At 35.1% G+C, this 22004-nt stretch overlaps 1 protein-coding gene across 1 annotated transcript in view; it reads right to left on the bottom strand.

The window, feature by feature from the left end:
* Positions 1-15317, bottom strand: part of LOC145638878 (putative cytosolic oligopeptidase A) — a 29915-nt gene extending 14598 nt beyond the window's left edge. The window contains exons 1-10 of the mRNA XM_081689936.1: positions 14838-15317; positions 14590-14757; positions 12994-13117; positions 9687-9763; positions 8729-8872; positions 8357-8587; positions 8196-8286; positions 4177-4298; positions 3521-3628; positions 3198-3443 (exon numbers count right to left, since the gene is read on the bottom strand). Of these exons, the coding sequence (XP_081546062.1) occupies positions 3198-3443; positions 3521-3628; positions 4177-4298; positions 8196-8286; positions 8357-8587; positions 8729-8872; positions 9687-9763; positions 12994-13117; positions 14590-14757; positions 14838-15302 (1776 nt within the window). The 5' untranslated portion in view covers positions 15303-15317. The remainder of the gene's footprint in view (positions 1-3197; positions 3444-3520; positions 3629-4176; positions 4299-8195; positions 8287-8356; positions 8588-8728; positions 8873-9686; positions 9764-12993; positions 13118-14589; positions 14758-14837) is intronic.
* Positions 15318-22004: the final 6687 nt, after the last annotated feature.

The following is a 22004-nucleotide window of genomic DNA, read 5'->3' as shown; positions in this document are numbered from 1 at the left end:
TGAATCCAGCTTACTTGAGATTATACAATGACAAATAAAAGAGCTTCCGATCAAGTTCACATACCCACAACATGAGATAATGGCCAACCACAACAACAATTTTATAACCCAAATCACATCACAACCCTTAACACCTATTTCACCAAGCATGGCACCAATGGAGTATTCTTGAAGGAGTTGCCAAGGGCCTGCTCCCAATTATTATACAAATAAGGTCCCATCTCACAATATTTTTTTTTTGGAAGTAAGGTCCCAAACTGCCACTTTTTTTATATAAGCTCTTTTCTCACAAACAAGTCATTTTAAAAGGTCCTTTCTCACAAATTTTTCTTATGCTTATTTAACATATATATAGGTAATTCACGAACCAAAGAGTACTGAATAATAAGTAATAGAATAATAAGTAATCCTACCTAGCAGAGTGGTTGAAACATCAAATCCATAGCCAGGTTTAGGTTTTGTACATGTTCTAAAATATTTGTGGATTACATCTTCATTCTTTTTTTTCTATAATAATTCCTTCGTTTCTATTTAGTTGACGCGTTTCATTTTGGCGTCGTTTCTATTTAGTTGACACGTTTCATTTTGGCACACATATTAAGAAGTGGGAAAGAAAAGTTAAAGACAAAATTACTCTTATACCTACCCTACCCACCCACGGATTCACCCATAACAATTACACTATTTCTCTCACATCATTACCATTCACCATCATTCTCTCTTCTCCTCTACTTCTGCACCTCCAAACCACCTACTTTTTTATCTTTCCAATTTCTTCTAGCAACTAAAACAAAAAGGCACAAATTAGCTAGCTGAAAAATGTCATATACAAGTAGATATCTACAATTGAAGGTTTTATTGGTTTATCCTTTACGGTGTCATGGTCGGCGAGGCGAGGTTATGGTGGCAGGGCAAGTGGTGTAGCGGTGGTGGTTGGGCGGAGTTGCGGGAAGCAACCTAGGAGAAGCTCTGGGGTCTTTTAATGGGGTTTTCTTTGGTAAATTGGGTATGTTACAAGGAAAAGAGGACAAAGAAGACGTGGTGGTTGTTGTGACGGTGATGGTCTAAAGACGATGAAGTTGATGATGGAGGTGGTGGAGTAATGGGGAAGATAAAAGAGGTGTAAGAAATTAAATCGGACTCTTAGCTAAAGGGAGGAGGGGATGAGTTAAGGAAATTGGTGAGGTTGAAATTGACATTTTGATTAATAAGACTTACCTAAAATAGAAACGTTTCAACTAAATAAAAACTTCCCAAAAAGGAATACGTGTTAACTAAAAAAAATGGAGTTAGTATAATAATTAGTATCTTCATCGGGAAAATAAATACAGATTAATTGATTAAAGTTATGTTAATTAATGTGGTTGTTTCTCCCTTCAAATTTTTACTCTCTATTTTTTATAACTTGCAACTATTTTCATTTCACGTTTATCAATGCATTATTTCAACTAATAATACTTTGAATTGTCGATAAGTATTAAAATTAATAATAATAACAAAGATAATATGAATATTTTCCTTAACTTTAAATAATCAAAGCTAGTCAAAGCAGAGTATATAAGTACTGCATAATTTTTAAAGAGTTGCAAGAAAAAAGAAATGAAGTATTGGTTATAATGTAATTTCATACATTTATGCATCCCAATGCATATTTTCTACCTTCGGTTTTTTTTTTTTTTTTAGTTATATTATTAGCCACGGTATGAAGTTGTGGGAAAGAGTGATTGAGCATAGGTTGAGGGCATGCACTAGCATTTCAAATAACCGATTTGGTTTTATGAATAGAGATCTACTATGGAAGCAATCCATTTTATAAGACAAATGATGGAGTTTTATAGGGTAAAGAAAAAGGGTCTTCAAAAGGTCTTTATTAGCCTAGAGAAGGTCCCAAGAGAGGTAGTTTGGTGGGCAATGTCGAAGAAAGGTATCTCACGAAGGTGCGTGGACCTGGTTAAGGAATATTGAGATGTGTCAACAAATGTGTGGACATGTGGAGGGTTGACAAAAGATTTCCCTATTACAATTGGATTGCACCGAATCTACATTAAGCCATTTTCTTTTTGCAACGGTGCTAGATGAAGTAAGTACACCAATTCAAGATGAGGTTCCATGGTGTTTGTCGTTTGCCGATGATATTGACTTGGTGGATGAAACTAAAGATGGGATTAATTCTCATTTGGAGCAATGGAGCAAAGAGGGTTTAAGCTAAGTCACAGTAAGACCGAATATTTGGTATGCCACTTTGGTACTCAAATGGAGACAAGTGATAATGTAGTGAGTTTGGATGGAAAGAATTTGACCATAAATGAATGTTTTAAATATCTTGGGTCGAACATCCATGAAAATGGTGACGTAGACAGAATTAAGTCAGGGTGGCTTAAATGGAGAGCGGCCACTTTAAGAGCATTCCCTTACAATTGAAGGGAAAATTCTACGAGACTGCCATAAGACCAGTATTGCTCTATTGGGGAAATGCGCATTAAAAAGATTAAAGTTACGGAAATGCGCATGTTAAGGTGGATGTGCAGGAACACTTTAAGAGATAGAAAAAAAAAAATGAGATTATTCGCAAGAAAGTAGGGGTGGCAAGCATTGCAGACAAACTAAGAAAAAATCGCTTGCGTTGGTTTGGACATGTAAGACGGAGACCCGAGGGTGCATCGATACGAAGAGTGGGACCATAAAGGGGTTAAACGAAAGAGAGAGATAGACCAAAAATGACTTGGTTGGAATTAGTTAGGAAGGATATAAAGCATATAAATTTGCATGAGGATGAGGCATTGGATCGTAAGGGATGGGGGAGGAAGATTTTTGTTGGTGACTACACGGAATAATCACTTTTGGTTCATGTAGTCAATCCCACCTATGGGATTAAGGCTTTGATTGATTGATATTAAGGTAAATATTGTAAAAGGTTGAATTACATACTAGAATGAATATAACAAGACACAACATGACTATATTATTTAAATATATAAATTACATGTATTTGAAGACGAGTGTGTGAAAAGTGTAAAAAGTGCAAATAATTTTATTTTTTTATGTCAGTTACTACATTAATGTTATCTTCTGATTAAATGTTTAATCATGACACTAACTCCTTTATTTAGCAGAATGGTTTATATATGCACACATTCCTAGACAGTTAACAATATGATGTACCACAAACTTGAATTGACTAAGGACGTTGAACTTACTTCACGGAATGTCATAAGGCTTGGCTTGTCACCAAAAGGTGGAGTTTGATTGCAAACCATATGTGCAACAGGCAACCTTACAGAGGAACCATCACGAGACAAAACACGACTTCGAGAAAAAACCTCATCCATCCACGCACCACCTCTTTTTTCTGAGGGACGAGAGTATGGATCAAAATAAAAGTATGATACAGGAGAACCTGAGGAATCCTTGACACAATAGAATCTAACATCTTTGTTCCACACCTATGACCAACATATCGTTAGAATCCTTACAAGATAACAGTTTGCAGGTTACAAAGTACTGTAAAGATAAGCCTTACTGGAGCTAGACCATCAGCAGGCTCAATATCAATCCCAAATAACTTCTTTGCAAGGGAAAATAAGCCATCCATCACCTTTGGCAATGAAAAGTACGGACGTAGCTCCTCCTACAAAAACAAATTTAAAAACCATCATACATTCATACATAATTGACTAATTGTACCCCCTTTTATCCAATCAAAAAGTGCCAGCTACCAAAGATTACAATAACAATAACAACAATAACAATAACAATAATAATAAATGCTCAAATCACTACAGCATAATATATTGTCTAAAAAAGATTGGACTACTACACCAGAATATAATATCAAAACAATATTTGAAGCAGTGCAATAAAGAAACAGCTCAGATTCCCCTTGTTGATAAGTGATAACCAAATCCACAATGAAAGTTCCAAAAGACAATGGTTGGTACACATATTTATATGAAAATGGAAGTACTGAAACACACTTAAGGTCTAGAAGTACCTCACAATACAGAACAATTTAATTCAAGTTCTCATTACACACCATAGAGGACATAAGACAAATGAAGATATGAGTATGCCCACTAAGACACCAAAATAAAAAAAAAAAATTAAAAAAAAAATTTTAAAAAAATAAAAAATAAAAGAGAGAGAACACAGATAGAGATTCACAAGAAGGAAGCCAACCTCATTTATATCATACTTTGATTCACGAAGCCTTTCACTCCAAAAGCTAATATCCCAATGGGTCATGTTGTCAGCCTCGGCAGCACCCTGCTGCTTGGAGAAACCTTTTATGTCTTCCAAATCTGAAAAACCAACAAATGTGCTCTAATGTAGAATGAAATTATAGATAATCCCATAGTTCACTCCATAAGAAAATGAGAATGAAGATGCACACAAAAGTTATCAAAGTGCCAGATATTACACTAACATTTGAAGGACTGCATTTGAAAATACTTTATTTGAAGCTGAATACCAACAGGAGTAGGAAGAAAGCCCTAAATCAACCAGCAACATTCTAGCCATCAAACAATTATCACAAGGTTTTTTATTATTACTTATAATTATTTACTCCAACGATTTGCTAACAAAATCTTTTTTAATGGATCTTACTTCAAAAAAATGTCATGTACGAGCTGCCATTATACACAAACATCATTTTACCATTAAAAAAATAATTAAATAAATTACTCATCACTCATGTAATTGTTGCTTAATTTTGGTGATTACTACTTTTTTCAAGAGTTAAACATTGTTAGACAATTATATACAATACACTTAACCTAAGGAGGGGCATTATGGGTATTCTGGTATTATTAGGCTAATAGTCTTTTGTTTTATTATAAATAAAGAGAGGGGAAAGGAAGAGGCAGACATATTTTTGAAGTGAATCCTTAGGAGAGTCTATTTTGAGAGTGGTGACCTAAAATCACAAATAGAGACTGGCAGCATAAGGTTGCTAGCTTGTACAAACCCCCGTTTTAAAAAATTTCAATCAAAGATTCAATCTTATCACTCTGTTTTCTGTGTTAATTGTGTATGTGAGTCCAGCAAGCTTGAGTCCATTGCATATTATTTCTCTGTTAATACTTTCACACCAGCAATTTTCTGTCGAGTGACATGGCTGATGTAGCTTAATGTTTTCTTACCCTCCATCTTCACTTTTATCCATCTTCAACTACCTTGAAATTATGTACATTAATAAGAGGTTGATACCCGTTAAAGTTATCATAATTATTTGCAATTCCACTACTTGGTTTTTTAAAAGTAAAAGCAAAATTATTAATTTGAAATTTTTTATACAATAAATGTTTAAAAAGAAGAAGAAAAAAGGAAAAATTGAAATGTGTTAATCTACAAAACATTAAAAGAAGAAAAAAAAGAGATAGAGAGAAATTGATAGTTTTACTTTGTGATGTTTATCTTATTAATGTACAGTTAAATCAGAAATTTAAAATTAATATTTCTCTTGTTTCAAAAACCTAAATAATGTAATTACAAATAGTTATGATAAATTTGATAGGTATTGAATGTAGATTAAATTTTACCTGAATGCAGGACAGCTTAAAATTTAATTAAATCTTATACTTCCAAAGCTACCCATATTTAATAAATTTATTATCACTTTAAAATCTAATAACTACAACAGCTCCAAATATCTTTACCTTTCATCCTATTTGAATCATTTCATGATGATACAGTTATATCAAAATATCAAATCATGAAAATAATCATGATATTAGCTACCTCAAATTCATAAAAAGACAACATAATTAAAGATTCATTTAAAAATTATTCATGGGCAGCATTGTCTCTTGCCGTAATTGACAACTACCAGTACTCATATCCGGTAGGTGGTAGCGATTAATGGATAGAGAAGGCAAACCAAGGCCAAAGCTACCGTATCCCGTGGCCAGTAGAGTACCAGTAATTGATTTTTTATTCTTCTAATTATTTTATTTTTATTTTTGAGCATCTAGTATTAAAACAACGTCTACATCAGAAAAGCAAGAGGAAGAAACCAATATTGGAGATCCACAACACAAAACATGAATTTAAAATCTTAAGCAACAATATTGTAGGACAATGGAGAAAGCTCGTTGTTGGTTTAATTTATTCACTCCCGGTTTGAGAATAAAAGGAGATACAGTAGGATTGTAGGAGGAAATAGATTGAGGTTATAATTATTTAATGGGCATCTTTGTCATTTGAGTTCTTCAGTGTCATTTATCAATCCTGCATTTAGTACTTGTGTATTATTGTGTACAATTTCAACGGAAAAGAACATGGATATAAGCAAAAAGAAGGAAAAAAAAAGTTTTAAATTATATCAGTTTAAAAACTAGGAAGAAAAATCCAAATATCAAAGAAAAAAAATTTGATTAAAATTCTCCGTGCTTAAAGCTGTTTAAATAAAAAAACAATCATCAAACTTCAATGATAATGAAACGAGTGGTGTGTAAATTTTCTAAGATAAATAGATTTGTATTTAATGACAACATTTATATGATATTTGATGTTCATGATTTTGCACATGTGATTGGAATTACACATAACAGGTATAAGATGAAAGTCATTCTAGTCACACCCCTTCCTAGAAAAAAAAAAAAAAATAGAATGAAGAGGTGACTAAAGAGGGTGACATTCCCATGTAGAGAGGTTGGTGGAAAATGAAGAAAAAAAAAAAAGAAGAGAATACTAATTTAATGAACAATGTGACCTTCGAGAACATTTTATTTTTATTGTTATGTAACTTCATAGTAATAAAAGGAAAGTATAAAACCAGAACTTTAAGGAAAATTTGTCAAAAATAACACCACCTTTAAACGGTCTTCCCTAAATAACACCACCTTTTGATTATTCCACAATAACTTCACCTTTGACACACATCTGCCAAAAATAAAACAAAAAAGCGGTCACCTATTTTATAGGTTACCCTGGGACACGTGTCCTAGTATGATTTGTCAGTTTTATTTTTAAAAAAATCAAAAAAAAACTATAAACTAAAAAAAAACAAAAAATAAAACCCTCTTCCCACCCCCTTGCACCGGCCTCCACCACCCCCCACCTGAAACCACCCTCCCCCCGGCCCCCTTCCCAATTTCCGGCACCCCTCCCCCTCCTGACCCCTTTTCCGACACCCCTTTCCTTCCGGACCCCATTTTCGACACCCCTTCCTTCCCGACCCCATTTTCGGCACCCCCTCCACTTTCCTGCAACCTCCTCCCCTTCCCGACACTTTTGCAGCACCCCCCCCCCTCTTTCTCGAACATCAAGAAACAAATCCGAGGGCTTAAAGTTTGGGGTTAAAGTTTGATGGGGGGGTGGTGATTCGGGAAACAAAAACCACCACAACAATTTGGGGTTAAAGTTTCGGGTGGTGATTCAAGGGGGGAAGGGGGTGGTGATTCAAGGGGGGAAGGGGGTGGAGACGGTTGTTAGAAGGGTGAAATTGGTTCGCCGGAATAGTGGAGGTGGTTTGGCGCCGGCCGGTGGGGAGAGGAGCGTTTTCGAGGGGAGGGAGGAGGGTTTTTGAGGTGAATGAGGAGGGTTTTAGGGCGGGGGGAAGGTGGTTCAGTGGAAGGAACTGGTGGTCGGGGTTAGGAGAGGTGTCGCCGACGCCGGGGTAGGATTTTAGGGCTCTGGCCGCCGGCGGTTATGGGGAGGCCCAACGGTGGGGTGGCTGCCAAGGAGGGAGGGTTTTTTTTATATTATTTATTTATTTTTAATTTTAAGTATTGTTTTTTTTTTTTTTTAGTTTTTTTTTAAAAAAAATATCTTAAAAAAATTGACTAATGATATTGTGACATGTGTCACTAGTAACCTTTTTAACAGGTTACCAACAAGTTACGTTTCATTTTTGGCAAATGTGTGTCAAAGGTGGTGTTATTGTGGAATAATCAAAAGGTGGTGTTATTTAGGGAAGACCGCTTAAAGGTGGTGTTATTTTTGACAAATTTTCCGAACTTTAATGCAGTTGATGGGGTACTAATACCGTACTATATTGATATAAATGAAGAAATTCAAATGTCACAAAGACTTGCTTACAAGAATTAGAATCCATAAATTTCACAGCGACAACTTTGTAAACATATATTTGTTAGTTATGTGTAAAGTACAAACGAAAAAGTGAGCAAACCGCATAATGGTGTTATATTTATAACATAACAAGTTACAACAACGAATTCATTTCCAAAAATTACCTTGAATAGCAGAATTCCAAGATGCAACACGAAGCTTTTCTAGGAGTTCTTCTGCTTTATCAACAGTTGCCATTTTCATAGCCATACTCACCTATAAGAATGAACCTCAATAAGTCCAAAGGATACCAAAAAACTATGGACATTTCTTGAATAATAATTACCTCGGCATAATTATTGTATCCAAGAAGCTTTGCCTTCTCCAACCGAAGCTTTAATATTTGGTTGATAATTTCAGTATTATCAAGGTCACCACTCGAAGCACGTGTCACATAAGCCCTGTATACTTCCTCACGTAAAGCACGATTTCGAGCATGTTGCATAACAGGCATGAAGCTTGGAGCATCTAATGTAATAATCCATGGGCCATTGTCAGCAGTAGCATTTTCATGACCCTAAAATCAATTATAAAAGATGTAAGATAAATCTAGTTTGTGTCAATAAAAGACCGCATAGTAAGAAAGCTCCAACATTTAATAGACTACAAAGGACAATTATAAAACTTGTTTTCATATAGTAGTGCCCAGTCAAAATACCTTGGACACAGCTGTTTGAGCAGCCAATCCCAAAGCAGTGGCAGGCAATCCTTCAATTTCTTTTGGGTCGGTCACTAATTTTTCAAATTTCTTCGTTGCATCCAAAACATTCTCCTCAAACTTTTGAGATAGTCTTTGCAATTCCTGCAATCAAATTGCATAGATAAAATTAACAAGATACAACTACGAGCATAGACAAACAAAATGTTGTAAGAGGTTTTATCAACAATAAAAGAAAACAAAGAAGATCAAACATGAGAGATATGCTCTCGAGACAGGCTACAAACTTGCACTTAAATTGATCAAAGGGAAAAATTCAAGCAGTAAAGTGGAAAAAGGAATAAACAAAATATGAAGGACGGAAAGATGTTTCGTGACGGCAAGGCCAGCAGCTCTGGACACATATTCCCTCGAGACAGGTTACAAACTTGCACTTAAATTGATCAAAGGGGAACATTCAAGCAGCAAAGTGGAAAAAGGAGTAAACAAAATATGAAGGATGCAAAGATGTTTCATGGCGGCTAGGATCAGCAGCTCTGGACACAACTAGACTGGTGTAAAGTTCACCAGCTCTTTAATGAATGAATATGCAGTCCAAGGTTTAGGAATCGTAAATTAATCTTTCATGCAAATGATGAGCGACTTCTAGATATAAACTCTGTTCTACAAAAGGTGATGCAAGACAGTCATGAATACATAATGAATTATAAATATAAACAGTAGTAATGACAAGGAAAGTAAACAGAACAGTACTACACAAAATTATGAATGAAATACAGAGAAGACAAAATATTAGTAAAATTATGCAATGCAGGACAGACAGCCCTCAAATACTCAGTATAATGACCTCCTGCAACCCTATACCCTGACCCCAACTGCCCTTAAAAAATTTAAGGTCTCCAAACAATGTAAACGATAAAAGGGAAAGAAGGATAGAGAAACAAGGAAGAAAGCGTACCTGCTGAATTTTATTAAATTGGTCACGCTTGTCATCTTCGAGAGAAACACCACTGAGAACAGCCTCCTTCAATTGATCTGGAATCAGAGAGCGCAGGGGCAAAACAATAAGGACAATATAATAATCAAAATCCAACCTTTGAATAAAGAGATAGGCCAAGTTAATTCGTATCTCCTACCTCCATTAACTATTAGCTGACATATTTTGACTTCTACAGTATTTACAAATTACAAAAGTTACCGTGACTTCCCTTTATAATTAATACTTGAGAAAAAAAAGTCATATGGGGTCTTGTTATAGTCACAATGTATTTTTTCCAAATATCAACTTTTTACAGTTTTTGCCAATGGATAATTGAAGATATCAATGTTTGAAATCATGCATTGACAAACGTGCCTAGAGAAATTAGTGAAATAATATGAAATGGAAACAGGAATTTCAAAGTTTTGAACTTTTTAGATTGCAATGGTCCATGACAGTAATATCAGTCATTTATACAAAGAGTTCGTTGTATATTTAGTGTTACTAGGGGTTATGATGCCTGCGTTGTAGCTTGTCCTTTGGAAAGAGTTTTTGCAATTGGCCCTAATGAGGACCTATTAGCATGGATTTCTTAAAGGAAAAATTGACTAGAATCTCAACTTTGCCTCATTCGCCCAAAATAAACCTAACTTTGGATTATTTTTAAATAATCCGAACTTTGATATGAATTTGCTTCAAATAATCCGAACTTTGACACATGTCGGTACATGATTGGTCAAAAAAAATTAAAAATAAAACATATATAAAAAAAAAATTAAAAAAAAAATATTAATTAAATACTAATTAAGTAAACCATCACACCAGCCCAAGCCCCCAACCACTTTCTCCGCTGCCATCCCGACCCCCATCCCCTAACTTCGGCCGCATGCATACCCCCTACACCCACGCTGCCTTCTCACTCTGGACCACCAACCCTCCTCCCCCACGAAACCCCTTAAAAACCAACGGCCCACCATTGAGTCAGCCGCCGTTGGTTCTTCTCTACTCCCACACGCCGCCCAAAATTGGTTTCTACCATCACCGCTGCTGTTTCTTGGTCTAAAGAGATCGTTGATAATGTTGTGGCTTTTGCGGGACACATCTAGTTTGGGCACCGATAATTGCATGTTTTGGTTACGGTGGTTGTGGTAGAGGTGGGTGTTGGGCTTGGGAGGTAGAGTGGTGGAGGTAACTGGGTCGGGTTTGGTGTTGGTGGCTCAGAGGAGAGAGGAGGTAGGGTGGTGGAGATGGCTAGGTCGTTGGTATTAATGGTTGGAGTGGTTTTCAACATCAATTTGCTTTTTTTTAATTCTTTTGAAAATTATTTAGTTTTAAATTAGTTAATTAAATGTAAATTTTTTTTTAACAATAGTTAAGTGTTAATTAGTACCAAATAATCATGTTTTTTAAAATAAAATTAAAATTAAATCTTATTTTTTTGCCAGTCACGTAGTGAGACTAATGACACGTGTAAATTAAATTTTTTACTCCTTCCGTGTTTTAATAAGTGTTACACTTTGATCGGCACATATTTTTAGGTAATTTAATTAACTTAAATAAAATAAGAGGTAAGTGAAGTAGTTGGAGCATTAAAGAGTGATAAAATAAAGATAGTGGGGTTAATAAATGTACGAGAAAACATATAATAAAAAGGTAGTAGTTTTAAAAGAGATATAATATTTAAATGTAGTATTTTGCCAAAAAAGAAGTGTAACACTTATTAAAATACGGTAACACTTATTAAAACACAAAGGGAGTAAAAAAATTACCTACAAAATAGGTTATAGATTCATATTAAAGTTCGGATTACTAAAAAATAATCCAAAATTGGGATTATTTTGGGCATATAAGGCAAAGTTAGATTATTCTAGTCGATTTTACCTTCTTTAAAACTATTTTCTTGAAGATGATAAATGTATTGGATGTTGTGTAACTTTGCAATGTGCCGGCAAAAATTATCCATGGCAAAGAAATATAAATGTTTGATACATTTAAGTACTTATTAAGACGAGTCAGCTAAACAAGGAACCACACTAATGGAAAATTGAAAAGAGTAAAAGATATATAGAGTAGCTTTGAATATAATTAAACTAAACACAATTTTTTATTTAAGAATAATTAACTGATTAATTTAGCCTTAATGGAGGTTACAATTTTTTCGAGTAATAAGAAAAAAGAAGAGTTTTTAAAACTTTTAAATGGGGCAAAATATGGAAACAAACATTTTGAGGAGTATAAACATCCACACCCTATTTATAAGAGCTCTCTCAAACTTTTAAGGGGATGTTTGGTTTATCAAGTTGGAATGGGTTGGTATGGAACCTCATACCGGAGAGAAATGGATTCTAAAACCCATACTATTCCAAAGTTGCTTGGTTTTAGTGTTGGAATGGATTTTATTCTTCATTAATAGAATGGATTGTGAATCTTGGAGGGGTGGGTATGAGATTCCATGGGTATGGGGGAATTAGAACCCCTTAGGTATGAGATTTCATACTAAAAACCTCAACCGAACAAAAAACTAGATGGAATGGATTCTAACTCCATTCCAACCCATTCAAAATGATCCAATTAAATGATCCCTAAAAAGTAGGGATTTTAGTCTATAAAAATAAAAGATCAGTACTATAGCTATATTACTCCGTTTATTACATATATAATTAAGAGATTTTAGGAGATTAAAGTTTTTCTTTGTATAATACTCCATCAGCTCGTTTTAAGTAAGTTACAATTACTATGCACAAATATCAAGGTGGTTAGGAGATAGAGAACATGTAACAAGTGAGCACTATGTAAGAAAAGGTAAGAGAGATAAAATTGTGAGGATCATCTAAGAAGAAATAGGAAAGAGTGTCACAAGAGGATTATAGTAAGAAAAAGTAGAAAACAGAGAGTTATATGTGGGGTAAAAGTGGCAAAATGGAAAATGAAACCAACTTTAAGGAATGAGGTAGTAATAATTGAAGCATCAGATCAATAAGAGGGGAAGCGTAACCAACTCAATGTCTCAAAGGAACGAACGAAAATGAAAAATGAAACCAACTTTATGGAACGAGGTTGTAATAATTGAAGCAAGAATTCTATATACTTATAGTCTTATACCGTTGTACATATTATTATTTTGATCTGGATTGGAGCATCAAATATGTGCCTGTACCTTGATAAACACATTTTAATATGGATTTGGTCTACTTTGCACCCCCGCTAAAGGTCACTTATACTTTTGAATTGAAGCTACTTATTATAATTAAAGATTCAACTGAAATTGCAAGCTTTAAAAACTCACTTTCAACAATCCTTTTACGAGGCTCACTCAGCTTCGGCCAATCAGGGGATTCTTGAATAGCTTTGAATGCATTGTAAAGTGGCTTGCTTTGGCCCAACCTAAGCTCAAATTTCACCTTCTCAGGCTGAACATACAGAAAAATAAAGAAAGTTAGCACCAAACAAACCTTAATCATGGCTTAGTAGCATGAACTTTCCCCACCTTCAAAATAAAGGAGCTGTAAACCCAGCTTAAAAATAATCTATCCCTTCTGTTCTTGCAATAATCATGGTTTACAATGATTAAATTCATAAAATTTTCCCAGGACTCTTACTCACCTTATCTGACTTAAGAGTTAAGAATATATATGACTCAAGCAATATTGATTCTTCCAGGGGAAAGAATTAAAATGATGGCCCTATACATTTTGAAGCAAAGAATTTGGATGCATTACAGCTGTTCCGGGCCAAAGTCAATCAAGAAACTGACATGAGATAGGCATTTGAGAGCAGAAGCTAATTTCAGGAATATTGCAGAGGCACCACAGATAAATGAAGGAAAAAAGAGGGAGACATCCAGTTATTTCTCTCTCATCCAAGGCTGCCTAAATCCTTTAGAAGGGAACCAACAAGAGCTACAGTACTATCCTTTAGAGCCATTGAACAACGACATTCCAAAGAGGAAAAAAAAAATCAAACGATTGCTTTTGAAGGATGGTGAAAGCTCCAAATTCAGAGACCCACAATGATTAAAGTAATGTGTAGGTAATTTTAAACCACATGGACACATTGTAAACTTAGTGGACTACTACAAAGAGCCAAAGCATTTAAAAATTTCATCCCAAGTAATCTATGGCATGCTAAGGCATACAAAACAAGTGCACATGAGTCAATCAGTCAGTTCCAGTGAAATAATATGTCATTTGAAGAGAGATTTTGACAACGAGCATACAAACATTGAAACATATCAAATGACCATGTACATTTCACATCCCATCAGAATGTCATACCAAAGCCACTCATCTAGTTTGTGAGTGTGAGAGTGTTATCTTTATATCTGATACCCTAAAACCCAACTTGTTACTTGTGTATCCAAAAACATAAAACTGTAAATCTCCCTATAGGTGGTTGAATACTTGATTTTCCTTAACTTTTATTAGAAAATATTCGAAAACATTCGACAGATGAGGTTCTGTCGTTAGTACTTCATCATTAGAAGAGTTTCCCAAGTAGATATCAGTACGTTATCCTAAGCATCATTAACGCCTTTAAATCTGCACTAACTACCAATTTAACCAATCATTCTTTTAGCAAATCATACGTCACTTAAAAAATATTAATGCATTATTAGTAGCATTATAGAGTACTGAGTATACAATAACTAACATCCTCCTCAGTGTGCAGGACCACCTCAACAACAATAAACTCGAAACGGAGAAAATTACAGTAAAATATATAAGACTATACTCCAACATTAACCTATAAAAATTGTTGTGTCAATAATAAAACTATATATGTCAATAGTAGCATTATCTAAATCGACCACCTGCAATCCAAATGCAAAAAATAACACCAAAAACAGGTAAACTGATATACAATCGAACATAATTAATCTAACCTGAACTTCTTCGATAGCAGTTCGAAGTTCCGCGCAGTCTTTAACAGACTTAAGATGATTCACCATTCCCCAAACAACACTCAATTTATCAACAATCTTCTCCAAAGGATCCACCAATTTCTCCCATTTCGACTCAACATTTTTTTCCAATTGATCCAATTCACTCTCCTACAATACAAAATCACACCAATCAAAAATCAAACCACCAAAAACAATCAAAATCAACAAAATGAAATAATCAGAATTACCAATTGCTTCAAAACAGCGCGAATTCCAGGGCGAACATGCTCAGGCTTAACCGAATCGAAAGGCGGAAAATCAAACTCCGCCAACAAAGGATTAGACTCGTCAATAGCAGCAGCAATCGGCGAAGAGGCAGTGGTAGCCATAGAAGAGGAAGAGGTCGAAGAGAGAGAAATTGAGGTACTGCGATGGCGAGAAGAGTCGAGGCAGAAGGAGAAGGAAGACGACCAAAGAGGGCAAGGATAAGATTTGCGGAGAAGTTTGGGAGAGTTTCGTGAAGAAGAAGAAAGGTGTCGAAGGTGAAAGAGTGAAGAAGGACGTAAGCGAGGGCGAAGGAGAGAGACTGCGAGAGTGCAGGATAGAGAATAGGAGGAAGCCATGAGAAGGTTGAGTAGAATAAGTAGTGTTGCTACGTTAAGATGCTGCTGGTGGTGGTTTGGGTTGGACTTGGGTACGTTTCTTTGGAACATTGTGTACTTTTTATGATGGGTGTTTTGTGTTGATTTTGTTTTAAATGTGGTGGGCTTGTTTTTGCCTTTTGTCTCATGGTTTGACCATGAAGTTTGGTAGTTGGTGATGCAGTGATGATTTTGCCATAGTGTAAGTGAACGTGCTTTTCAACGTTATATCCCATCCTAAAAGATCATTCACGTGAGGTAAGTAAAAAACTTAAAACTATGGGAACCCAAATTTGGAATCATAACTTATTTACACCCGGTGAGTCCAAAACCAAAGACGTTAAACTAAAACTAGATTTGTTTTCAACCAGTTTTAATTTCAAGTCCTAAGGTTTTGTACCTAGTACCATTGGGTACCTATTTTGATATGAAATAACCAATAAAAAATCAATTTGCAATCTAAACTTCAATGTTAAAGATGAAATTCTAGAGAGAACAAATAACAAAGATAAATGCATGAGTCCTTATCATATCAATCATCAACTTTAATGCAATAAGGGATAATCAAAACTAACACAAAAGTAGGCAAAGAATAGAGGAGAAACCACATAGATTTCAATGATCACAAAGATTGTGGGTAGAGAGAGAAAATATCATTTGGTTCAAAATTAAGCAAAAGGTGTTCTCAAAAGCAAGCTTAGCCTTATTTAAAGGCTTTGCAAACAAACCTAAAGTCTTAAAATTACAACCCTTGAATTACAAATGAAAGGCCAAGATTCAAAGCAAGAAAAACAACCAAAGAAAGAACAAAAACCTGCTACGAAATAAGGATTCTAGAGCGGTCGCTTTAGAGGGTTGGAGTGGTCGCTCCGCTCGAACAGAGTGGTCTCTCCTTAGAGGGGTGTGATCGCTCCAAATCTTTCGTCAAAATTCCCATGCTCGAATGCAACAGCCGCTCTGAAGGGTGGAGCGGAGCTTGATTTCAAACACTTCATTTCTTGCTCAAATTAAGCATATGACCCGTTGTTGGAAATCTCTCGGTCTTTACTTTTATCTTCAACTTGAATCACCTGAAAATAAATTGTAATGAAGAAGATACGGCTGATTTAATTGAGCAATACATTAACAAGTTTCCTCTCTTGGCTAACACATGGAATCCTTGGAGTTTTATTCTAAGCAAATAAAATGTTACTTGGGTTTGATGGTGGTCAACCCCAAGAGGTGACCACCAAGCTAAGGAGTTTAGCACGGCTATGGAAGTGTTCTGAAAAATGTAGTTGTAGAGGTAACTGCTAGTTGTGATAGTCATTGTTGTCAAAATCGTGATCCAAATCATAGATCATGCAATCCTACAATCCCATTTAAGCCAAACCATTTGGATCGGATGTAGAATCGCATAGCAAGCAGGATCGTTGTAGTATCGGTCAAGATTGTACAAGATTGTGTAGGATCTTACATAATTGGGTAGGATTGGATGGTCCAATTTTTTACTTAAATTGTTTTTGGATTGTACAGGATTGGACAAAATCGTGTAGGATTGGTTAGGATCGTCCTATCCTATTTTTTACTTATCAAAATGAGCCTAAAGCATCCATATTTCTCTCGAAGCTAAGAAAATTACTATCTAACTACTAAAAATATAAATTTTAGCATTTTTATGGCTTAAAAAATGTTATCTAGTTATGTAGCAACGTTCTTGTCACTCCTTTGATAACTTGTTATTTTCTATGATTTTAGGGTACTTTTGAACCTTGTTTTTGTTATTATTTGGCATCAAAGTTCATTATTTATCCTATTTTTATGCAAATTTTGTATCATTCATGCTTCACAGGTTATTTGTGTTTTTGATGTAATATAGATATTTTTAGCACTATGGATGTGATCAAGCATGAGTGAGCCAGGAGAAGGGCAAGATTGGTTGATGGAGCAATGGAGGAAGAAGGATGAGTGCCTTAAAGACAAATGAAAAGCTTTTGGAAAGCCTTGAAGGGTTTTTTTCACAAGGGTCAACTTCAACTGACCATAACTTTTGTTCTACTCAACTTTTTAAAGTGATTCAAATTGATATTAAAGTTCGTCTCAAGATCTTTCCAATGACTGGTCACAAGTCCATTTTCGGCAAGAAATGAAGAATTTACAACCACTCAAAGTCAAGATGTTCATGCAAGGGTTTCTGCACAGACGTGCAACAAAATAGCACGTTCGTGCAAGGCTGCAAGCCTGTGCCAAAATATGCACACCTGTGCAGACCTCGGCAGTAGGTTCTGCCTCTTTTTTACCTCTCTTGCATGTTCGTTCCAACTTTGGCATGTCCGTGCAAGCCTGGTTTCGGGCTTTTTCTCTTTTTCTCCGTCCTTTTTATTTGGGGTAATATAAATACCTTCTTAGCTCCAATTGTAGGGGAGGAGACCTTCTTAGTGTAGTTTTAGCTTAGGTTAGGGTTTTTAGAGAGAAAAACTCTCATTTTCTAGAGAGAGAAAGTGTGAAAAACTTGTTAAAAGCTTGGAATATGAAGAATTGAAGGAATGAGACTTGAAGATTTGATTATTTCTTGTAATATCAATGAGATCTTCTTACTTTCTCTCTTATTTTATTGTTTTAATTGCTTATTTTTGTATATTTTCTAGTTTTATTACTTGTATGTTAAATTAGTGTTTGATTTCATGTTCTTAGTTGTTAATTATCCGTTTAGTTTTGCAATTTGTTATGATTTGTGAGTAGTTCTTTTACTTGGGATGGTTGAAACCATTGATGAATTCACAAATAATACTTGTGTTGCATTTGTTGATTTAGCTAATGTGGGATGTTAATTAGTTGAGTTTAAGTGGTTTCATTGTTAGTTTTTGTAAGTGACCATTGCTAGAACTATTTATCTAAGCTTTCTCAACGAAGGATCAAGAGATGAACTTGAGTTCGCTCCCTTGTGCTTAATTGACTTGAATGCCATGAGAATAGGAATTTCCAGTCAAGGGAATGTTTATATCATCGTGATTATGCTTTAACACTTGTATTATGCTTTGTAACCACGAGAGTAGGTTGTATTCATGACTCAAGTAATCCCTCTAGCTTAAGAGAGTAGTTGGGTGCCTTATTAAATGACTTCCCCTAATTTATCCCCAAATTGTTATGTTTTGTACGTTAAATTGTAGTTTGTGAATGACTTAATTGGTGGATATCTTCCTAAGATCTTTTTTATTATTCGTTTGTAGTTTTCTTTATAACTCAAAACCCAAAATTGACTTAGCTTATTATAAATCGATATTTGTTAGTGTTCCCCTTAGTCCTTGTGGGATTGACCCTTACTTACCCTTTCTACCCATTAGAGAGACCAAGTTAGGTTATTATTATCTTTGGTAGGCTCGACGACGGCTTATCATCTTTCTATCAATTTTGTAGGATATTGCGATTCTACGATCCAATTTTATTGATGCGATTCCACTCCTCTCACCGATCCAAAGAAGGATCCCAATCCTAACAACCTTGGTGATAGTAGCTATTAGTTGTACGTGTAGCTCTTACCTGTCAACTAGTTACGTTTTTAGCTGTGAATATAAATAATTAAGTATGAGTGTTTGGTAAACTAGCTTTTAGCTACAAATTTATATTAAAATCTACTCCCACCACTCACTAACATTTTTTACTAAGATCTACTCCCACCACTCACTAACATTTTTTACTAAGTAATTGTTTGAATAAGTCAAACCACTAAAAGCTGCTCAAAATCTAGTGTTAAACACGCTCTATGTGTTTAGGGGTGAAAGTTCGGTTTTCGGTTTGGTATTTTGCCCAAACCAGAACCTAACCACCATAATTCGGTTTCTTGATTTTGCAAACCACACCGCACCACTTTAGCTTTGAAACCGAACCAAACCAAACCACCTAAATTCCGTTTTTTTAAAAAAAAAACCAAACTACACCGAATTTTCATATCATCATAAACATCAAATTTTGAGGAAAAAAAAAAAACAAACCGAACCACACCAATCAAAACCGAACCAAACAAAACCAAACCAAACCCATTTATATATACAAACATAATTAAACAAGTTTTAACCCAGATCCGCAAACATTCCTATACATATATTTACTATAAAGATCGAACCGCTATAATTTCGATAAATTTAAGATAAAACCCTAATTTCATTGAACTAAAAATTGGAATAAAAATCACTAAAATACCAGGAAAAAATTGAACATAAATTTAAGAGCCTACAAATAAAAATAGAAAAAACTGACAAAGATATAGTTGGATTTTTTTATTTTTTTTTTGTCGAAATTTTTGATGTTTGGGTTTGGGTGGGTGGATCCGGGTTAGGGTTCGGGTGGGTGGATTCGGGTTAGGGTTTGGATTATGGGTGGATCTGGGTTAGTTGGTTGTGGGTTGTGGTGGGGGTCGTTGAAGTTAAGGTTGTGGGAATGTTCGGTGGTGGTGGGGTGAATTCGCAGTGGTGGATCTGGGTTTGGGTTCGGTGGTGGTGGTCGATCGTGGTGGTGGTATGGTAGGGGACAATGGCAGTGGTTAGGGTGGTGATACGCCGCACTGGTGGTGGTGCGGCATTTTTTTTATTTTTTTAAACAGAATTTCCGACGGAAATTCCAACGGAAAGTTTCGACGGACTTTGTTTCCATTGGAGATTTACGTAGGATTTTTTCCGGTACTAGATAATTTGGCAACGACGGATTTTCCGTCGGATTTTTCGTCAAAAAAGTGCTTCCGACGGAATCTCCGTCGGAAAAGTTTGAATTTCCTACAACCCTTTTTTTTACAACCGTTTCCGACGGAATTCCGTCGGAAACGGGTTTTCCAACGGAATTCAGGGTGTTTCCAAAATTCCATCGAAAACGGCCTGTTTTCTAGTAGTGACATGACACTTCTTCAACTTTCTCCACTAAGTTTCATGCACCCAAATCAAGTCTAACTATATCCTTGTCGGTTTTTTTTTTTTTTTATTTGTAGGCTCTTGAGATCGAATTGTTTGTAGCCCATTTATATTATTATGCCCATTTATATAAATTAAGTAGGCATTTTCAAGAGCATTTGACTCGCCACATAATCAAAGGTATATTTTTTACCAATTAAAAATTATATTTCTATTTTATTTTAGGATTAAAAAATTCACTTGCCACCTAACAAAAGTGACGGATGAGAATTAAAGTTTTTGTCATGTTGATTAAAACAGCGAATAGTGATTTATTAGGATTTAATTTACTTAAAAAAAACTAAAAAATATCTTTTTAAAAAAAATCATCTTAAAATATATCTAAGATAAATCTTGATAGTGTTTATGACAAGAAATAAAAATTATTCCTTTATTATAATTAAATTAAAATTTGTGATGCCTACTGTAGACACCTAATTGTGTCTCCCCAAAAAAACCAAACCCAGTGATGAATATCTTTCATGTCATTGATTATTGAACGAAGTGAAAGTGTGAAAAATCTTGTGATGCGGTTGTTTTAATATAAATAACTTTTCTTTCTATTTTCGAAAATGTACTCTATGTATGAAAATGTCTAGTCCAATTTAGTTTGGTCCATGATAAGGGTCCAATAATGGTGTAGTTGTATTGGGCTCGAAAATAGCTTTCCAGCGATATATTATAAGCCCAATTCTGATGAATAATGAGGAAGTTATGGCCAAAATATTAAATTGAGCCTGAAATGGTTTTATATGACCGAATTATCTAGTGGAGGACCCATTAATTAATATTCCTAAAGTTATTAGGATTGATTCTAATCTTTTAGAATAATCTAGAAGGTTATTTTGAGTTCTAATGGAGTTAGGAATAATAATTATCTTTTTAGAAAATAAAGAATTCTATTTGGATTAAAACAAGTGTTTTAACGAGATTAAATGTGATTTTTCAAAGGTAAGTATGGAAGTTAATAAATCGAGTTGAATTAGATTAAGGATTTCGTACGTTTTTTTGGAAAAACGCGTGAACCATCGCGAAACGACAGAACTAGCGCGCCACGACAAGTCTGTCGCACAGCGACAAGGCTGTCGCATCGTGCTGGACCCTTTCGCGCCGCGACAAAGGTAGTTTTATTCCAGATAGGATTCAGTCTTCTTCTGATCGTTTACGGACTATTTTTCTTATAAATAGGGTCGTATTTCCCCGTTTTTAATCATTCACAATCATCAATAATCATCTTTTATCTTCTCTCTCAAGCTAATAGCTTTTTCTTTCTCTCTCTTTCTAAGCCTTCCCTTTTCAAATAAAATACCGCATTCACGAGTCCTAAACACACCTTGCCAAGCTCGAAGTTACCTTCACCCTAGACGTGAAAGGTTGATAATTTCTGAGGATGTGGTCCTAAATCCCTATCACTACTAAAATTTGGCAAAATTGCAACCGCCTCTAACGGTCGCTGAAAATAGGGAAAATAGTCGTTGAAAATAATTGCGATCGTCAACGGTCGTGACGTGGGGGTCGCTATTTACTTGGTCACAAAAAAACAAATTTACGGTCGATTGATGATCGCAATTTTTTAACATTATTAATATTTTCAACTGTTGCAAATATTTATAATTGCGACCGGTTTAGTCAGCGGTCACAAATTTAAAATTACCGACCGTCATAAGCGGTCGCTAAAACTTTTAGAAAAAACAAAAAAAGAATTAATTAACAATTAGATCTAGGATTAAACAAGAAATAAAACAAAATTAATTTTTTTTTCGGGAAACAAATAGCAGCCACGACACCATATCCGGCTGCTGGTGGTGGCCGGCGGCCCACCGGTGGTGTGGTGGTGGCCGGCGGTGAAGTTAGC

This window comes from Chenopodium album, chromosome 1 (genome assembly GCF_948465745.1).
Source record: "Chenopodium album chromosome 1, dcCheAlbu1.1, whole genome shotgun sequence".
NCBI classification, from domain to species: Eukaryota; Viridiplantae; Streptophyta; class Magnoliopsida; order Caryophyllales; family Amaranthaceae; genus Chenopodium; species Chenopodium album.
Note: the sequence above shows the minus strand (reverse complement) of the source record. Positions and strands in the feature narration are given on the sequence as shown.